General features: G+C 43.1%; 1 protein-coding gene across 2 annotated transcripts in view; it reads left to right on the top strand.

The window, feature by feature from the left end:
• The window catches only part of LOC135544663 (netrin receptor UNC5D-like), a 333,479-nt gene extending 314,699 nt beyond the window's left edge, over positions 1-18,780 (top strand). For both annotated transcript variants that reach the window (XM_064972452.1, XM_064972451.1), the window contains exons 13-17: positions 1,584-1,814; positions 6,119-6,268; positions 14,872-15,036; positions 15,458-15,636; positions 18,261-18,780. In XM_064972452.1, the coding sequence (XP_064828524.1) occupies positions 1,584-1,814; positions 6,119-6,268; positions 14,872-15,036; positions 15,458-15,636; positions 18,261-18,504 (969 nt within the window). In that variant the 3' untranslated portion in view covers positions 18,505-18,780. The remainder of the gene's footprint in view (positions 1-1,583; positions 1,815-6,118; positions 6,269-14,871; positions 15,037-15,457; positions 15,637-18,260) is intronic.
• Positions 18,781-20,410: the final 1,630 nt, after the last annotated feature.

Here is a 20,410-nt window from a genome sequence, read left to right as displayed (position 1 = left end):
ACACACACACACACAATATATATATATATACTGTGAAATTGTGAAAATTATGATAATGCCCTTTTAGTGTAAGAGCTGTTTTAAAAAAACACCTACAATTTCTGCCTATTTTGGTGAGATGGAGTTGTGGCCTGCCTGTGGTCATCACCAGGCGGTAAATTAGACCAATAAGAAAGAGCGTTCCAAATCTCTTTGCCAATAACAGTTCGTTTTCAGTTTTTCCCTCCTCACTCAGACCACTCCCAGACAGTCCTAGCAATATTCTTGCTTGAGAAATTGCTCTTTGCTAACAAGGTATTTTTTATTTCATAATTTTGATTCAAAACAAACACAGTAAGGTACTTGATTGTTGCCCAGAAATGATTTAATATTTCTACATTTGAACTTTAATGTTTAACTTACTTCATCAAAGGAGTGTTGGAGAGTGACCGGTAGCTCACCTAGGCATAGTTGACCCCGGAGCTCAGAGCTCCTTGTGCCTTGCGTTTGACCTGTAACGGTCAACAGCCCTGGCCTATTCACTGCCTATGACATTTACACTGGATATAATTTGCTGGCAAGAGACGCTTGCTGCACAAAAGGCAGCTATCAAAGACCAGTCGACGAATGAATGTGTGCGTGCGCTGTGGGTTATATGCTGACAGGAGAGAGGGAGAGCAGGGGGAAGAGGAAAAGATAAAAGGAGGGATAAAGAAGAAAGAGAGAGAGATAAATGTTTAAAGACAGATAGAGAGAATGGGAGAGAGAAGGTGAAGAGGGAGAGAGAAATTGGTAATTGAATTGAAATAAATTGAGAAAGACCGAGATGAGAGAGAGAGAGGCCACCCTAGTCTTGCCCGTGTGAAGGAGCCGTGGCGCAACCTGTCTCCTTTACTGTGAAATAATGAGCCCTTTATCTCAGGCAGAATGCCAGGCCAGCCTCTTCAAATGTGAACCATCGCTGGAATTAGTGACATTACCAGAGATGGAAGGCATCTCTCTCCTGCTCCCTCTCAATCTCTCTCTCTCTTGCTCTCTCTCGCTTTCTCTCTCCCCTTATCTCCCATCCCCCCTGTCTCTCTCTCTCTCTCCCTCTGCCCCCACCTCCTCACCTTCTTTCTCCCTCCTCTCTTTCTTCCTCACATTTTCCCTTAATGCTGCTAAGCTTTTGGGGCGTTTGACTCCATCATTTTTTCCCCCTGCCTGCCTGGCTGGCTGTCTGGTGAGGGTGAGGTATATAGAAAGTAGATTCCTTATGTCTGCTGCAGAGCTAATGGGCCAGGTGTTGCATCTAGGCCAGTGGATTACATTACGATATTATGCAGCCTGGCTTTATAGGCTTTAACCATGCCTTATAAGCTTAGTACAGGGGGCCACAGGGTCACTGGGATGGTGCAGTAGGTGATTTAGGAGGGGAATTGAGCACAGAATGAAGGAGAAATTACCTATGCATACGGTGTGGTAATCACGTTGCTGTTCACGATGCCCAATGTGCTGATTGCGTCTTTATCCATCCCCAGGCTTTTTTCCACATTAAAAACCATTCGATTATGGCCCCAACCCGCACCTAACTCCTTATTTTTGTCTCTCTTCCTCTCGCACAGGAAGTAATGTCGGTGGAGGAGGAGAGCACTTCCTGCTACTGTCTGCTGGAGGCTCAGTGCTGCCACCTGCTGTTGGAGCACCCAGGGCGCTACGCCCTGGTGGGGGAGCCTCTGAGCCAGGAGGCTGTGAAGAGGCTGAGGTTGGCCGTGTTCGGTAGTGCAGACAACACCAATCCACTGGGATACAGCCTCAGAGTGTACTGTGTCGACGACACCCCCTACGCATTCCAGGTATGGAGAAGGTGAATGGATGGATGGATGGCTTGATGGCCAACAAGATCGCATAGTTTCCCTTCAAAATTCGACATATTATGGATGAATGTGTATTTTTTATGCATTAATTCTGTGTGGTTACAGGGTTAAAACAAAAACAACTCAAAGGGTTAAGTTTAGGATAGAGGGGTAAAGGTTAGAGCTATGGTTTGGGGAAGGCTTAAAACAAAATAATTTAAAAACGACACACTATTACCATCAGGTATCATCAGCATTCACACGGCTTGCAAGAGCGTTGTGAACTGGTATATCACAGTGGTCTGAGCAGTGCTCTCCAGCTCCTAGCATCCCAGTGCTGGGCAATCATTTTTATTTGTATTTTTTTGGTGCGCACCGAGGAAGGCATACTGTATATCGACGTTCTCAGGACCATTTCAAACATCCCAAATAAAAGTATGTTGCTAGTGATCAGTCTGGGGTGGCTACTTGGCTGGCTAACTAACTAACTGATTGGCTGACTGCTTGAGTGACTGACTGACGGATGGATGGATATATTGACCGACTGCCCATCACACTAGTTTAGGCTGAGAGTAATCTGTGAGAGGACAAGATGTCAGTGACCCTTGTCTAACAGCTAGCCTGCAGTAATAGGTTTCAACTGACAGGAAGTACTATGCAAAGGTTATACTGTACACAGGACAGCTTGCTAGAAGGCTGTGTGTGTGTGTGTGTGTGTGTGTGTGTGTGTGTGTGTGTGTGTGTGTGTGTGTGTGTGTGTGTGTGTGTGTGTGTGTGTGTGTGTGTGTGCTCATCTGTCATCACGCCTCCACATTGTTACTTTCTTTCTTCCGTCAGATTTTCACGCTCCACCCGGAGATGAGAGAGAGAATAAAGCAAAATACACCAAATAATGCAGAGCATATTTAGGCCAACCCGCTAATTATGTACAACCACCTAAAAGGAAGCTATTCCCAAACCTTCCATAACAAAGCCATCACCTACAGAGAGATGAACCTGGAGAAGATTCCCCTAAGCAAGCTGGTCCTGGGGCTCTGTTCACAAACACAAACAGACCCCACAGAACCCCAGGACAGCAACACAGTTAGACCCAACCAAATCTTGAGAAAACAAAAATAATTAACAAAAAAAAACTGAGCAAACTAGAAAGCTGTTTGGCCCTAAACAGAGAGTACCCTGTGGCAGAATACATGACCACTGTGACTGACCCAAACTTAAGGAAAGGTTTGACTGTGTACAGAGTCAGTGAGCCTTGCTATTGAGAAAGGCCGCCGTAGGCAGAGCTGGCTCTCAAGAGAAGACAGGCTATGGGCTCACTGCCCACAAAATGAGGTGGAAACTGAGCTGCACTTCCTAATCTCCTGCCAAATGTATGACCATATTAGAGACACATATTTTCCTCAGATTATACAGATCCACAAAGAACATCGAGAACAAACCCAATTTTGATAAACTCCCGTATCTACTGGGTGAAATACCACAGTGTGCCAACACAGCAGCAAGATTTGTGACCTGTTGCCACAAGAAAAGGGCAACCAGTGAAGAACAAACACTATTGTAAATACAACCCATATTTATGTTTTTATTTTCCTTTTTGTACTTTAACTATTTGCACATCGTTACAACACTGTATATATTGGGGTGTCAGGGTAGCCTAGTGATTAGAGTGTTGGACTAGTAACCGAAAGGTTGGAAGTTTAAATCCCCAAGCTGACAAGGTACAAATCTGTCCTGCCCCTGAACAGGCTGTTAACCCACTGTTCCTAGGCCGTCATTGAAAATAAGAATTTGTTCTTAACTGACTTGCCTAGTTAAATAAAGGTAAAATAAAAAATATACATATTTTGACATTTCTTTATTCTCTTGGAACTTCTGAGAGTGTAATGTTTACTGTTCATTTTTATTGCCCTTAAATTGAATTGAGAGAGAGACTGTTCGACAACTAGGCGACAAGGAGGGACGTTTAATTACAAAGACAAGAGACATCGTTGCAATGTTTCGTCCCCTGTCTTCTTTCTGGGGCTTAATTGAATATTTGCAGTGTGTTAATTAAATGTTTTTCAGCATTCTATTCCGAAAGATGAACCTGGCAAGGGAGCACACACATTACAGAAAGAGGGTGGATAAAGAGAAAGAGAGATAGTTAGGGAGAGAGTGTGTGTGTGCATTCTCTCTTTAGTTCTGTAAAGAGATGATGTATGGATCGTATTCGATGAAGAGTATCTACTGCCTTGTCACACAGACTAATTTCAATCACGCTCTCATTCTCTCTCATATCGATAGCCATTATCCTCTTTCTGCCTCGTTCACACAAAAAGACACACACACACACACACACACCTACACACACACACACACACACACACACACACCTCTGACAGCAACCAGTTGCTTTAAATCTGTGTGTTATTCTCCAGAGAGGTTGTGATTTGACAGATCTTGGCTCATTGGAGCAGATTCAGTTATGGATGCATCAGTCAGAGGGGAGCCTTACATGGTGAATAGAGAGAAATTGCATTTGGGGAACCCACCAACCAATTGTCTCTGTCACTCTGCCCTTTTTATTTGTCCTGTTTTGGTGGGGGTTTTGGGCTTCATATGACGAATGATTTCCCTTGTGATGCCCAGCAGGGTTGCGATTTTTCCATTTCCTAAACTCGGTCCTGGGTACCCCAAGGGGTGCACGTTTTGGTTTTTGCCTTAGCACTACACAGCTGATTCAAATAATCAAAGCTTAATCATGGTTAAACATTTTTCATTATTTTTTTTATGGTCATTTTTTGTTTTAGTGTGATTGGTCATGAGTCAATTATTTGAATCAGCTGTGTAGTGCTAGGGCAAAAAAACAAAATGTGCACCCCTTGGGGTCCTCAGGGCCACGTTTGGGAAACACAGACTGTCTGTCTGTCTGACAGACAGACAGACAGACAGACAGACAGACAGACAGACAGACAGACAGACAGTACATGCGTACGCACAGACACACACAAAGACACACACACACTCACTAATGCTCCCGGTCTCCCTAGAGAATCACACAACAATACCCACGGATGAGAACCCAAAAAGCGTGAAATCACCAAAGTCCTTTCATCAATAGAAAATGCTATTCTGGAAGATTAGGCTTGATTTCTGTCTCTTTGTGTGGCTTCTCATGTGATGTCAATGAATTCAACTGAAACAGCATTTTAGGGGAATTGTGCTGCCTGATCTTATTTATTGGACGTTTTGATGCCAGGATTTGTTTATTTGTTTCATTGTGTGTTTGGGAGGTTTCATTCTACGCGTGACATGATTATGGAATTCTTTCTAAATGAAGAAAAATGCCTTTTAAGCAATTATTCCACTTGCTTTCTCTTGCAAAGGGGGCTAACTGAATAGCTAATCTGCCCATGAGCTGTTTAATGCAACTGGTTAGAGCTGTTTAGATATTCAAGGGGAGTTGTTCAGAGCTCGGGTTGCAAGGGAGGGTATATTACTGGAAACTTTTTAAGTTTACCAGTAAACTACCAGAATTTCGTATCTTTCAAGGTTATGTAACCTGTCACAATACATCTAGTGGCCCTTTTGGGGACCTCACATTATCCCAGGTGTCTCTGGCCCTCCGTGTAGCCTTATCACATGTTAAATATATGAAATAATTAAATAAGATGATTTAAAAATAAAACATAGAATGACAAAGCTGTAAAACATTTTCCTAAATATAAACCATCAACTTAGGGAATACCATTGGTATTTAATATAGGTGTTTCAGCATAAAATATCCTTTAGATTTATTTACACACTATGTATTTGTTGTCAATGTTTTGGCGGCAAACTGTTGGCAGTTGTGAATAAAAGTCAATATTTGGATGAGTTGCAGAGGTAATTGTTGATTTAGATGCTTTTTTTCATTAATTAGGCTATTTTTTCTAGAACCACATCATCTATCTACCAAAAACTCACAGACAATACGGACGCAGATATAGTAAATTAATTATATATACTTTACATTTTTTTTTGTAAGTTATTCAAGTATAAATTAACAACGTTACGATAGATTGCCATATAGTTTCTGTTAATTACCAAAATTACCGAAGATTCCAGTAACTTTGGTAAATTACCGGTAGCTTTGCAACCCTATTCAGAGCACTGCTTCTCACTGCAGTCCATGGGGTTACAGATGAAGGAGAGGGGTTGTGACTGAATAATATAGCTTTTCTATGTTCTGTAATCCATGTATACTATTCTGCAACGATGTAAACACACCCGGATTTAATGTAATTCTCACCCTTTGATCTCTCCTTCCCTCATCTCCCTATCAGGAAGTGGCGTCGGCCGAGCGGGTGAGGGGTGGTTGTCTCCTGGAGGAGCCCAAGACGCTGCTGTTCAGGGGGAACTCCCTCAGCCTACAGCTTTCCATCCAGGACGTCCCCCAGTTCCTCTGGAGCATCAAGCCTTTCACCACCTGCCAGGTAGGGGATGGAGGAATGTGTTGGGAGCGGGTGTCGGGGGGTGTGTGGGAGAGGGTTAGAGAGGGAGTGTGGGTGTGCATGGAACCCCATCATTACAGACACCTCCCTTCCACCACAATCCCTTCATCAGAGTAATTTCCTCCATCAACCATCCCTTCTTCTTCCTCTGTGGTCACATCAAAGAGCAGAGACAGCAGCAGGGGACCAGAACTATATTATCCCCCCCCAACCCCCTTCACTAACACACACACACATAACATATTAATTGACTGGCTGTTTGTTTGTCATTGAAACTACACAGTATGTATTAACTGAATTGACTTTGAAGAATGGAATGTTAACATGCAAGTCATTTAAGACTGGCCACCTCCAATTCAGTTCTCATGGATACACAACCACATCCCCAAGAGGCTGCTGCCCTTCAATGATTAGCTGAAGTCTTTTAGTGGCTAAAGTGATCATTGATCTGGTCTGGTCTTAAAAGCCCTGGGCAGTCATTGCCGTGATTTTCCTGTGTTTGTATATATTTCCACACTATGAGGTTGGAATAATACTGTGATAATGCCCTTTTAGTGTAAGAGCTGTTTGAAAAGACCGTCTGAAATTTCAAGCTGTGAATTAGTTAATAGACCAATAAGAAATAGAGTTCCAGACCTCTCTGCCAATAACAGCTCATTTTCAGTTTTCCCTTCACCACTCAGACCACTCCTAGACAGTCCTACAAAATTCTTTCTTATTTTAAAACCTCTTGAAGCTAGGGGGCACTTTTTATTTTGGGAAAATAACGTTCCCAAAGTAAATGGCCTATTTCTCTGGACCAGATGCTAGAATATGCATATAATTGACAGCTTAGGATAGAAAACACTCTAAAGTTTCCAAAACTGTAAATATATTGTCTGTGAGTATAACAGAACTGACATTGCAGGCGAAAGCCTGAGAAAAATCCAATCAGGAAGTGACTCTTATTTTGAAAGCTCTGTGTTCCTATGCATCCCTAGTGACCATTGAAAGGGATATCAACCAGATTCCTTTTTCTATGGCTCCCCTAAGGTGTTTACAGCCTTTAGACATAGTTTCAGGCCCTTATTTTGAAGAATGAGCGTGAACGACCACATTACGTAAGTGGTCAGGTGGGGACTCTCAGAGTTATTTTTGCTCAAAAGAGAGAGGCTGCCAATGTTCCTCCCGGTCCTAGTGAAAAGCCAACTGTCCCAGTTGATCGAATAGAGTTTATCGAATAGATATTTGAAAAACACCTTGACGATTGATTATAAAAAACGCTTGCCATGTTTCTGTCGACATTATGGATATAATTTGGAATTTTTGCGGTGGATTCCTGGGCATAACGCACTAAACTAGCAGAGGTATTTGGATATAAAAAATATCTTTATGGAATAAAGGGAACATTTGCTGTCTAACTGGGAGTCTCATGAGTGAAAACATCTGAAGATCATCAAAGGTAAACGGTTAATTTGATTGCTTTTCTGATTTTCGTGACCAAGCTTCCTGATGCTAAGTGTACATAATGCTATGCTAGGCTATTAATAAACTTACACAAACGCTTGTATTGCTTTCGCTGTAAAGCATAATTTCAAAATCTGAGACGACAGGGTGATTAACAAAAGGCTAAGCTGTGTTTCGCTATATTTCATGTGATTTCATGAATATGAATATTTTCTAGTAATATTTTTTGACTGTTGCGCTATGCTATTCAGTGTTGCTGATAACGAATACACCGGATCCACGATGGGTAGTTCGAAGAGGTTAAAGAAATCACTCTTTGCTAGGAAGCTATTTTTGGACCTTTTAACTAGTAGTGAAATATAAGAAAGAGGGCAATGCAATTAGCTTGCATTTAGGCATAGTGTTGAGCAAATCTTGTCATCCTGGACCTGTATTCAACATGTGCCTCAGAGTAGAAGCTGAGGCACATGCTGATGTGCTGATGTAGGATCAGGTCCCCATCTGTTCATGTAATCGCATTAATTAGGATCTAAAAGGCCAAATTAATTCTATATCACTACTCCTAATCTGAGACTATTTGTGAATACGGGCCCAGAGCTAGATTAGGTCTATAGTTTAGGGCTGTCCCCGACTACAAAAAATCTTGGTCAACCGAGAGTCGTCTGTTCTTTTGACCAATCGATTGGTAGACATTTTTAAACATGTATTTTTCAATATATAGACAAATCCTACAGTATGTTTTAACAAATCAACTATATGTAGGCTACTGAGTTTGTCTGATCCTTTAAGCACTGCGATTAAAAATGAAGACACAAAATACTAAAGAGGGAGCCAGAGATCGATATAATTAAATGGTAAAAACATGACCGGTCGGGAGTAGGCTACAGTAAGAGGAAAATATTCCTAACATTTCCACACCCTAATTGTTGTCAAAGTTTATCTTCGAATAAATACCTTAGTGTAACAACAGTTTTAGTAAGTAATACTGTCGAGTAGTAACAAAAAATATGTGTGCACATGCAGGACAGAGAAATCGCAATTCTTAGACTATTGTGCTAAATTCAATCACCTTCATCCTCATCATTCAGTTCATTGAAATTCAATTTTGAAGTTGTGCACAATTATCAGTTCCTATTTGGTTTATGCTACCCATTCATTGTCAGTTAGCATAATCAGTGCTCTAACTCCCACTTGTGCTGGTCTGTAGCAATGAAGTAGTGACGCAGGGTATTGTACTAAACTACAAATGACCTGCAGTATAAACTTTTAGTTGAGCTACCACTGTATTTAACCAACCGGGTTCAATGTTAGCTAGCTAACATTAGGCTATAACCAGCAAAGCAAATGGCTCTGAAATACGAATAATAAGATCATACTGTAACGGCCGTTGGTGGAAGAAGGTGAGGACCAAAGCGCAGCGTGTTCGAAACGGAACACTAAAATGCAAAACAACAAATAGACAACCAAAACAGCTCCATCAGGTGCAACACACACTAAACAGAAATTAACTACCCACACCACCTGGTGGGAAAAGGCTACCTAAGTATGGTTCTCAATCAGAGACAATGATAGACAGCTGCCTCTGATTGAGAAGCACACCCGGCCAAACCACACAGAAATCCAAAACATAGAAAATTAACATAGAATGCCCACCCTAGTCACACCGTGGCCTAACCAAAATAGAGAATAAAATCCTCTCTATTGCCAGGGTGTGACAGTACCCCCCCTCCCAAAGGTGCGTACTCCTGACGCAAAACCTGACTCTAAAGTGGAGGGTCCGGGAGGCCTTCTTTACGGCGGCAGCTCTGGTGCTGGACGTGGACCCCACTCCACCTTAGGCTTGGCTCATTTAGGTGGTGCCTCTGGAGCGGGAACCCTCGCAGCGGGCCCCGGACAGGCAGGAGACTCTGGCAGCGCCGGGCAGGCGGGAGACTCTGGCAGCGCCGGGCAGGCGGGAGACTCTGGCAGCGCCGGGCAGGCGGGAGACTCTGGCAGCGCCGGGCAGGCGGGAGACTCTGGCAGCGCCGGGCAGGCGGGAGACTCTGGCAGCGCCGGGCAGGCGGGAGACTCTGGAGGGAGGAGACGGAGAGACAGCCTGGTCCTTGGAGGAGGCACAGGATAGACCGGGCCGTGGAGGTGCACTGGAGGTCTCGAACTAAGGGCCTGCACAACCCGTCCTCGCTGGATGGTGATTTTAGCAGACACACGGGAGACAGTGTGCAGCGCCGACGCAGGAAATGCTGGCCCGAGGAGACGCACTGGAGGTCTGGAGAGCAGGGCTGGCACCATCCGTCCTGGCTGGATCCTCACCCTAGCCCGGCAGATGCAGGGAGCTGAGATGTAGCGCACCGGGCAAAGAATGCGTACTGGAGACACCGTGCGCTCCACCGCATAACACGGTGCCTGACCAGTACGATCCCCGCCATGGTAAGCACGTCTTGGAGAGCTGTAGCGCCGAGCTGGCACAGGATGTGCAGGGCTAGGGAGGCGCATGGGAGGCCTGGTGCGTGGAGCTGGCACAGTTTTCACCAGACGTCTAGCACGCACCTCAGGGCGAGTATGGAGAGCTGACTCAGGTGACATCAAATCCCGGACACGCTGCGTCGGGCGGATGTCGTGCCTCATGCACCAACACAGCAACTCCCCCATTACTCTCTCCTCCAATCTCCCCATTAACCTCTAGTAACTCCCCATCCCGGGTCCGGGAGCGTAATCATCAACTGACACTAATTAGCATAACGCAACGGACATAAATATTCCTAGAAAATATTCCTATTCATGAAAATCACAAGTGAAATATATTGAGACACAGCTTAGCCTTTTGTTAATCACCCTGTCATCTCAGATTTTCATTTGTGTAAGTTTATCGATAGCCTAGCATAGCATTTTGTCCAGCTAGCAGCAGGTAACTTGGTCACGGAAATCAGAAAAGCAATCAAATTAAATTGTTTACCTTTGATGAGCTTCGGATGTTTTCACTCACGAGACTCCCAGTTAGATAGCCAATGTTAATTTTTTCTAAAAAATATTATTTTTGTAGGCGAAATAGCTCCATTTGTTCTTCACGTTTGGCTGAGAAATCGACCGGAAATTACAGTCACGAAAACGCCGAAAAATATTCCAAATTAGCTACATAATATCGACAGAAACATGGCAAACGTTGTTTATAATCAATCTTCAAGGTGTTTTTCAAATATCTATTAGATAATATATCCACCGGGACAATTCATTTTTCAGGAAGACCGATTGGAAAAATGGCTACCTCTGTATTTTTACGCGAGAATCACTCTGAGAGCCATCAGGTGACCACTTACGCAATGTAACCGCTTACGGGTATTCTTCAACATAAATGCGTAAAACTACGTCACAATGCTGTAGACACCTTGGGGAATACGTAGAATAAGTAATCTGGTTGATAGCCCATTCACTGCTCAATAGGGAACGCAGCGCTTTCAAAACATGAGGCACTTCCGGATTGGATTTTTCTCAGGCTTTCGCCTGCAATATCAGTTCTGTTATACTCAAAGACAATATTTTTACAGTTTTGGAAACTTTAGAGTGTTTTCTATCCTAACTGTCAATTATATGCATATTATACCATCTTGTCCTGACAAAATATCCCGTTTACTATGGGAACGTTAGGTTTTAACTAAAAGGTTTTAACTATCATTCTTCAATTCCACTGATTTCAAAACTTGATCCTCCATAAAGTGGAGAGCAACACTTATGCAGATCAACAACACAATATTTTTTTTAAAGAAGCCAGATTCAACAGGATTACCTTTATATACTGACCAGCTCAAATAGACAGAAGCATTCTATATGGCAGACCAATCCGAACTCATCTCTCAGCATGTCCAACCCACTCATTATCTTTTTATTTTATTTTACCTTTATTTATCTAGGCAAGTCAGTTAAGAACAAATTCTTTTTTTCAATGACGGCCTAGGAACAGTGGGTTAACTGCTTGTTCAGGGGCAGAATGACAGATTTGTACCTTGTCAGCTCTGGGGTTTGAACTTGCAACCTTCCGGTTACTAGTGCAATAAGGTCCACCAAAGTCCACCACTAGGCTACCATGCCGCCTCTGCCAATCATGGCTAGCGACAAGGTTGCTTCTTTTTTTGTTGCTAAACCAACTACTGTAGGCTCATAATTTAACAATTGTATTCATATTTACAGATGGCATACCAATTAGTTATTAAGGCACATGAAAGTTCACATGTTCCAGAAGGTATTTTTGCTCCCCCCAAAAATTGTTTCAAAACAAAAGTTTACATTTAAATGGCTCTCCTGTGAAGTAGTGACCCACGACATACGCCTAGTTTCCTGAAACAAGTCACATATGTTGATCTCTCTCACTTTCACTCGCGCTCACTCTCGCTCTCTCTCTCAATTTTATTCAAGAGCTTTATTGGCATGGGAAACTTATGTTAACATTACCAAAGCAAGTGAAGTAGATAATAAACAAAGTTAAATGAACAGTAAACATTGCTTTCACAGAAGTTCCAAAAGAATAACGACATTTCAAATGCCATTATGTGTACAGTGCCTTGCGAAAGTATTCGGCCCCCTTGAACTTTGCGACCTTTTGCCACATTTCAGGCTTCATTATCAAAATTGGGTTTGTTCTCAATGTTCTTTGTGGATCTGTGTAATCTGAGGGAAATATGTGTCTCTAATATTGTCATAGATTTGGCAGGAGGTTAGGAAGTGCAGCTCAGTTTCCACCTCATTTTGTGGGCAGTGTGCACATAGCCTGTCTTCCCTTAAGAGCCATTCCCGTATCCGGGAGCATAATCATAAAGCTCATTACCATAACGCAACGTTAACTATTCATGAAAATCGCAAATGAAATGAAATAAATATATTGGCTCACAAGCTTAGCCTTTTGTTAACAACACTGTCATCTCAGATTATGAAAATATGCTTTTCAACCATAGCTACACAAGCATTTGTGTAAGAGTATTGATAGCTAGCATAGCATTAAGCCTAGCATTCAGCAGGCAACATTTTCACAAAAACAAGAAAAGCATTCAAATAAAATCATTTACCTTTGAAGAACTTCGGATGTTTTCAATTAGGAGACTCTCAGTTAGATAGCAGATGTTCAGTTTTTCCAAAAAGATTATTTGTGTAGGAGAAATCGTTCCGTTTTGTTCATCACGGTTGGCTAAGAAAAAAACCCGAAAATTCAGTCATTACAACGCCAAACTTTTTTCCAAATTAACTCCATTATATCGACAGAAACATGGCAAAAGTTGTTTAGAATCAATCCTCAAGGTGTTTTTCACATATCTATTCGATGATAAATCATTCATGGCAGTTTGGTTTCTCCTCTGAACCAAATGGAAAAATGCACGCAGCTGGAGATTGCGCAATAATTTTGACGGAGGACACCAAGCGGACACCTGGTAAATTTTGTCTCTTATGGTCAATCTTCCAATGATATGCATACAAATACGTCACAATGCTGCAGACACCTTGGGGAAACGACAGAAAGTGTAGGCTCATTCCTGGCGCATTCACAGTCATATAAGGAGACATTGGAACACAGCGCATTCAAAATCTGGGGCACTTCCTGTATGAAATTTCATCTTGGTTTCACCTGTAGCATTAGTTCTGTGGCACTCACAGACAATATCTTTGCAGTTTTGGAAACGTCAGAGTGTTTTCTTTCCAAAGCTGTCATTATATGCATAGTCGAGCATCTTTTCGTGACAAAATATCTTGTTTAAAACGGGAACGTTTTTTTATCCAAAAATTAAAAGAGCGCCCCCTATATCGAAGAAGTTAAGGAAGTTTTGGGAATCGCTTCCTTTTAGGTGGTTGTAGAATTTTACCGAGTCTCAATCTGGTGTTTGTCCCATTTTGTGAATTATTGGTTGGTGAGCGGATCCCAGACCTCACAACCACAAATGGCAATGGGTTCTATAACTGATTTAAAGTATTTTTAGCCAGATCCTAATTGGTATGTCGAATTTGATGTTCCTTTTGATAGCAAGCACCTTCTTGCCTTGTCTCTTAGCTCGTTCACAGCTTTGTGGAAGCAGCACCTAGATATTCTGCACAGATTCTGACAGACCTGGGCCCTGACAGTAAAACTCAGCAAGACAAAAAATAATGGTGTCCAAAAAAGGTCCAGTCGCTAGGACCCCAAATACAAATTCCATTTAGACACAGTTGCAAACAAAAAACTATACATACCTCAGCCTAAACATCAGCGCCACAGGATACCTGTGGCGCTGATGTCCTAGCGATTGGACCTTTTTTGGAACACCATTATTTTTGTCTTGCTGAGTTTTACTGTCAGGGCCTAGGTCTGTCAGAATCTGTGCAGAAGATCTAGGTGCTGCTGTAGGCCCTCCTTATTTGGGGACAGAAGCACCAGATAATCAGCAAACAGTAGACATTTGACTTCAGATTTTAGGAGGGTGAGGCCGGGTGCTGCAGACTGTTCTAATGGCGTCGCCAATTAGTTGATATATATGTTGAAGGTGGGCGGGCTTAAGCTGCATCCCTGTCTCACCCCACGGCCCTGTGAAAGACATTTATTTTGCCTATTTTTGTGTTCATGGATTTTATAATGTCCTATGTTTTTCCCCCAACACCACTTTCCATCAATGTGTATAGCAGACCCTCATACCAAATTGAGTCAAAGACTTTGCCTTTGTTTTGATTTGTTTATTTGTAATTTAGGGTGTGCAGGGTGAATATGTGGTCTGTCATACGGTAATTTGGTAAAAAGCCAATTTGACATTTGCTCAGTACATTGTTTTCACTGAAGAAATGTAAGCATCTGCTGTTAATGATAATGCAGAGGATTTTCCCAAGGTTGCTGTTGACGCATATCCCACGGTAGTTATTGGGGTTAGATTTGTCTCCACTTTTGTGGATTGGGGTGATCAGCCCTTGGTTCCACATATTGGGGAAGATGCCAAAGCTGAGGATATTGTTAAAGAGTTTAAGTATAGCCAATTGGAATTTGTTGTCTGTATATCTTATAATTTCATTGAGGATACCATCAATACCACATGCCTTTTTGGGTTCTCACTCTCTCTTCTCTCTCCCCCCCTGCCCTTCCTCTCTCTCTCTCTCTCTCTCTCTCTCTCTCTCTCTCTCTCTCTCTCTTCCTCCAGGAGTTCTCATTCTCTCAGGTGTGGGCTAGTAACCAGCACCCCCTGCAGTGTGCCTTCTCATTGGAGCGTTACAGCCCCGCCTCCTCCCAGCTGTCCTGTAAGATCAGTGTGCGCCAGGTCAAAGGTCAGGAGCAAATCCTCCAGGTCTACACCTCCGTAGTCGAGGTAAGGGGAAGAGTGTGTGTGGGAGGAAGAGTGTGTGTGTGTGTGTGTGTGTGTGTGTGTGTGTGTGTGTGTGTGTGTGTGTGTGTGTGTGTGTGTGTGTGTGTGTGTGTGTGTGTGTGTGTGTGTGTGTGTGTGTGTGTGTGTGTGTGTGTGTGTGTGTGTGTGTGTGTGTGTGTGTGTGTGTGTGTGTGTGTGTGTGTAAACCCCAAATGGATGTGATGCTGTTATACTAATAGGCTCTCTCATTAGAGTGATTGTCTCTGGATTTGACTGAAGAGCTTTTCTTAATGAAGCTCTCAGGGGGCTCTTGACTTGTATATTGCATCGGTTTAATTCTTTGAAGCCATATAATCTGCTGTTATCTGTAGAAATGCATTGAATAATGAAATAAAACTTATCCTGTAATGGTTTCTTCCTCCAGAGTGAAAAGGAGGTTGTACCCTTCTTCACTCAGTCGGACTGTACCATCACATCACAGATGGGGTCCAGGGCTTTCAAGATCCCACTTTCCATCCGCCAGAGGATCTGTGCCACCTTCGACACAGCCAACGCCAAGGGCAAGGACTGGCAGCTGCTTGCACAGAAACTCTGCATAAACAGGTGAGATACCATACGCAAGCACTTGCTCACACACACACACACACACACACACACACACACACACATACACGCTCATACACTCATACATACACACACACACATTCACACACAGAAATGCTTTCTGGTACTATAAACAAAGAAACCTTGGTCCCCATCCTTAAATTCTAGTCCAACTGTTATACTGGCCCATGCAATGTTCATCATGTTTAAATTTGACTAGCAGCCATCTTGAGTACCACCCGTGTAAGTCCATTAAATTTAGGTAGTCTAATAAATTATATTGATTAATAATGACACTACACGCTACAGAAATGTGTATAACGTCTACTTTGTTTTCTCTATTGGCTTGGTCAATATGACTCATCATGAAATGACAAAATTACAGAAATTATCAATCTTGACTGATTCAACTCTGTCTACCAATTGTCCCCATGGCTGTGCCCAGTTCATTTGCGTACGGGTTGGTTTTTAGTCTGAACCTTCACCACCATGGGAAAGGGAAAGGGGGAAACCTAGTCAGTACAACTGAATGCATTCAACTTCATTGTGATGCCAATCCTTATCTGCTATCACCAAGCAGCCCTACCAGAGACCAGGCCACAGGCACACATGGCTGATCTCATTATATCTGTACACACACACACACGCACACACACATACATACACAGACTGAGAGACATACACACACTGAGACACATACATACACAGAGACACATACATACATTTGGGTGAACTGCAGGAAGGTCTCAGGCCACCAGTTGCTCAGGCTGGAGCTGTAAGAGAGAAATCGAGAGAACAAGTTTATCATTTGATGATAATATTATGAGGACATTTTTTTGAGACTGGTGTTTTGCGGGTACTATTTAATGAAGCTGCCAGTTGAGAACTTGTGAGGCATCTGATTCTCAAACTAGACAATCTAATGTACTTGTCCTCTTGCTCAGTTGTGCACCGGGGCCTCCCACTCCTCTTTTTATTCTGGTTAGAGCCAGTTTGCGCTGTTCTGTGAAGGGAGTAGTACACAGCACTGTACGAGATCTTCAGTTTCTTGGCAATTTCTCGCATGGAATAGCCTTAATTTCTCAGAACAAGAATAGACTGACGAGTTTCAGAAGACATTCCTTTGTTTCTGGCCATGTTGAGCCTGTAATCAAAACCACAAATGCTGATGCTCCAGATACTCAACTAGTCTAAAGGCCAGTTTCATTGCTTCTGTAATCAGTTTTCAGCTGTGTTAACATAATTGCAAAAGGGTTTTCTAACGATCAAGTAGCGTTTTAAAATGATAAACTTGGATTAGCTAACACAACATGCCATTGGGACACAGGAGTGATGGTTGCTGATAATGGACCTCTGTACGCCTATGTAGATATTCCATTAAAAATCTGCAGTTTCCAGCTACAATAGTCCTTTACAACATTAACCATGTCTACACTGTATTTCGGTTCAATTTGATGTTATTTTATTAATGGACAAAAAGTTGCTTTTCTTTCAAAAACAAGGACATTTCTAAGTGACCCCAACCTTTTGACCGGTAGTGTATGTCCCTCTCTCCCCCTTTCATTCCCTCCATCCCTCTCTCCTGTAGAAGTATTTCTGGGATATCTGCCAGAGCTTTATTTGCTTAGAATGTTGGGGATTTTAGCGGTTCAATATTGGGTGATCTCTATTCCCTCAGCAGAAGAAGAAACAGTCAATAATAGATGGCTCATTTCTTAGCCATCTTGGCTGTGTTTACCCAGGTAGCCCTATTCTGATCTTTATGTCACTAATTGGTATTTTTACCAATGCGATCAGAAGTTTTGACCATAATTGGGCTGTCTGTATGAACATAGTCTTGGTGTCTTGTTTCCACATAGCCTACCCTTGCCACCATTACTCTCTCTCTCTCCCTTTATCTCCTTGTCCTGCAACCCCCTCCCTCCCCTCTCTCTGATCTTCCATCTATCTTTTAGGAGTGTGGAAAAAGGGGGGGGGGAGGTAAAGTTTACTGAGTAGAAGGGTGACGGAAGCCGCGTGACATAAACCAGAAAACTGTGCTGGTAAACAACATGAGGCATTTCGGGAATGGGAGAAGGATTTGGGGAGTATTTTCTAACCAGTGGAAGCCGCCAGCATCATTTAATGAGAATGTCTCTACCTTGTTAAGCATTTTTGCTATTATATATCTGGGTGTGTGGGAGCATCATCACCACACCTGAGAGAGAGAGAGAGAGAGAGAGAGAGAGAGAGAGAGAGAGAGAATCTACTGTGATGAAACAGTGCCCTCTGGTGAATGTGAGTTTTAACAACAGCCAAGGTGGTGCGATAGCGGTGAGGGAGTAGGAATTATATGCTGAATTTGATATTCAGGATGATAATATAAGAGATGCAATATACATGTATTTGTCTCCTTCTTCCTTTTCATCATCCACTCATTTTTCCCCTTATACTTCTTGCCCAGTGTCTCCCAAACCTCTTCCTGAGTAACCGCAGCTAGTACCTCTTGTTGGATCTATTCCAGTACAAGCATATATGAATCATCTGGTCAACTACTCATCAAGCCCCAGTATTCGATATGAACAGTGTCCTCTCTATCTCTGTTTCTCTGCCCCTCTTCCCACTTCCCTCTCCCCTCCCTCTAGGAACCTGTGTTTCTTTGCGCGTCAGGAGAGCCCATCGGCGGTGATCCTCAGCCTGTGGGAGGCCCAGCACCAGGACACAGGGGACCTGGACTCTCTGGCCAGCGCTCTGGAGGAGATCGGCAAGGTCCACTCCACCCACTCCACCTCCAATAGGACCAGCACGCAGACCACCACAGGGACCACCACAAAGACCACCGCTACCCTGGGCCGCAGTACTGAGGAGCTGGATGCTGAGTTTACCTAACTAGGGGAGGGATGAACGGATGAACTGGAGCCCCAGCAAAGGATCACAAGGCTGGGAATGAACTAGCCAAAACAGGGGAGACCAGGCCACAGGCACAGTGGAGGAGGTCATACAGAAGACTCCAGTCAGGGGAGGATTGGACAGAGAGCAGACATGACTAAGTACTACAGGGGAACTAATTAACTACTTTAACTAAAGTCAGACCACCAGGCTGAATGGAGGGGTAAGAGGGACAAGATGATAGGAGAACAAGAGATGCTGGAGGGGAAGGGTATAAGGGAGAGAATGAAAAGGGGTGAGGGGGACAATGGTTTGAGAGGGGAGGGGTGAAGACCAGGGATAGGGGTGCAAGAAGAGATGGGCATAAGGGATAGAGGGAGAAGTGGACAAGCAAGCAGTGTAGTGGGTTCTAGAGGTCTGAAGGTTCTGTCACGAGAGGGCAGCTACTGTTGTTTAGGTAGAAACAGACGGAACTAATTACAGTAACCTAGGGACTACTCCACAACAGAGTCAAAAAGTGAACCACAACTGAACCACAAACCAACAAGTGGCACTCTTTCTAACCTGGACTATTAAGCCCTACCCCTCTAGTCATTCCCCTCAATAGCAAGAATTCTTTGTGTAACGTGAATATGTTGTTGTTTATTTTATAGTATCTCTTTTGTTGTGTTTTTCCTTGCACATTGAAGGAGTGTTAATGCAGCGACCTGCTGTGGAACCAGAGAGAAACAAGCTCTATCTAGGTATTGTTGACAACATGTTGTGAAAAACAGTCCGTATTGACGTCTGCCATATGATGTCACAAACATTTGGGTTACCCATACCTGGGGTTACCCATACACACACGAGCATACTACTTAGAATGAAGGAATGTATTGGGGCATACATTCAGAGTGGTGTGTATTGGGGCATACATTCAGAGTGGTGTGTATTGTGGTGTATGCTGATATTGGGATGCAGCCAATATGTCATTTTACTGAATGGCACTGAAAAAGTTCTGGTGTCACACTAAAGCAGTGACATTAATTAACAAATGGCTATCTGCAGATGAATGAAGGAGAATGTATGAGGGATGGTCGAAACATCCCAGGCTGTCACATGGGTAAGATCAACACCCACACACAAACAAGCGGAATGGCACTTTCCTATCAGGTGGATATTTTTTACCTAAATGTATTGGTCAGAAAATGAATTGAAGTGATTAGAGTATTTACGTGTGCTGTTAACCCTTAAACTCCCACTCCAGTGGTGCCGTAGGCCAAGTCAGGCTAACTAACTAACCCTTACTACTACCAGGAAACACAAACCCAAATATTATTCAACTTCAAAAAGTTGCCCACCCACATACACACACAAAATAGGTCAAAATAAAAAAGGTAAACTGTGAGAAACAGTGTGTAGAACTGTCATGGTGTTGTTTCATGGAATTTACAGTGTTTTTACATGCTAGTACCTAACTATAGTAAGCTGTCCAGTCTCCTCTACCTAAAGTGTGGGAGACACCAGGCACGTGGCAGAGGTGCTCCCAACATTGTTACAGCATTTAAAACCATCACACATGATAGCAGGAGCTGCAGCTTGGAGATGATGAACTCACACACACTGAACTGATCTGAAATACACACACACACACACACTCTGGGCACATGCATACACAGTTCTCCAATGTAGTGAGAGGTGCATGCCTAACTGAAAAGAGCTATCTGTAGACATCAGTTTGTGGGTGCATGTGTGCGCACCTGGACGTGTGTTTGTGTGTCATGAATTTGAAGATCTGGCTTTGTCCCTTTTGAGAATCCAGCCTAGTGCTAGTATTTGAGTTCAGTCTGATGTGGGATGTGTGTATCTCTCACAAGCTACTGTCTTTAGATCGGTATTCCTTTGGAGAAAAATAAAGAAACAGTAC

The sequence above is a fragment of the Oncorhynchus masou genome, chromosome 8 (genome assembly GCF_036934945.1).
Source record: "Oncorhynchus masou masou isolate Uvic2021 chromosome 8, UVic_Omas_1.1, whole genome shotgun sequence".
Taxonomy (NCBI): Eukaryota; Metazoa; Chordata; class Actinopteri; order Salmoniformes; family Salmonidae; genus Oncorhynchus; species Oncorhynchus masou.
This window is presented reverse-complemented; position numbering and strand designations above follow the sequence as displayed.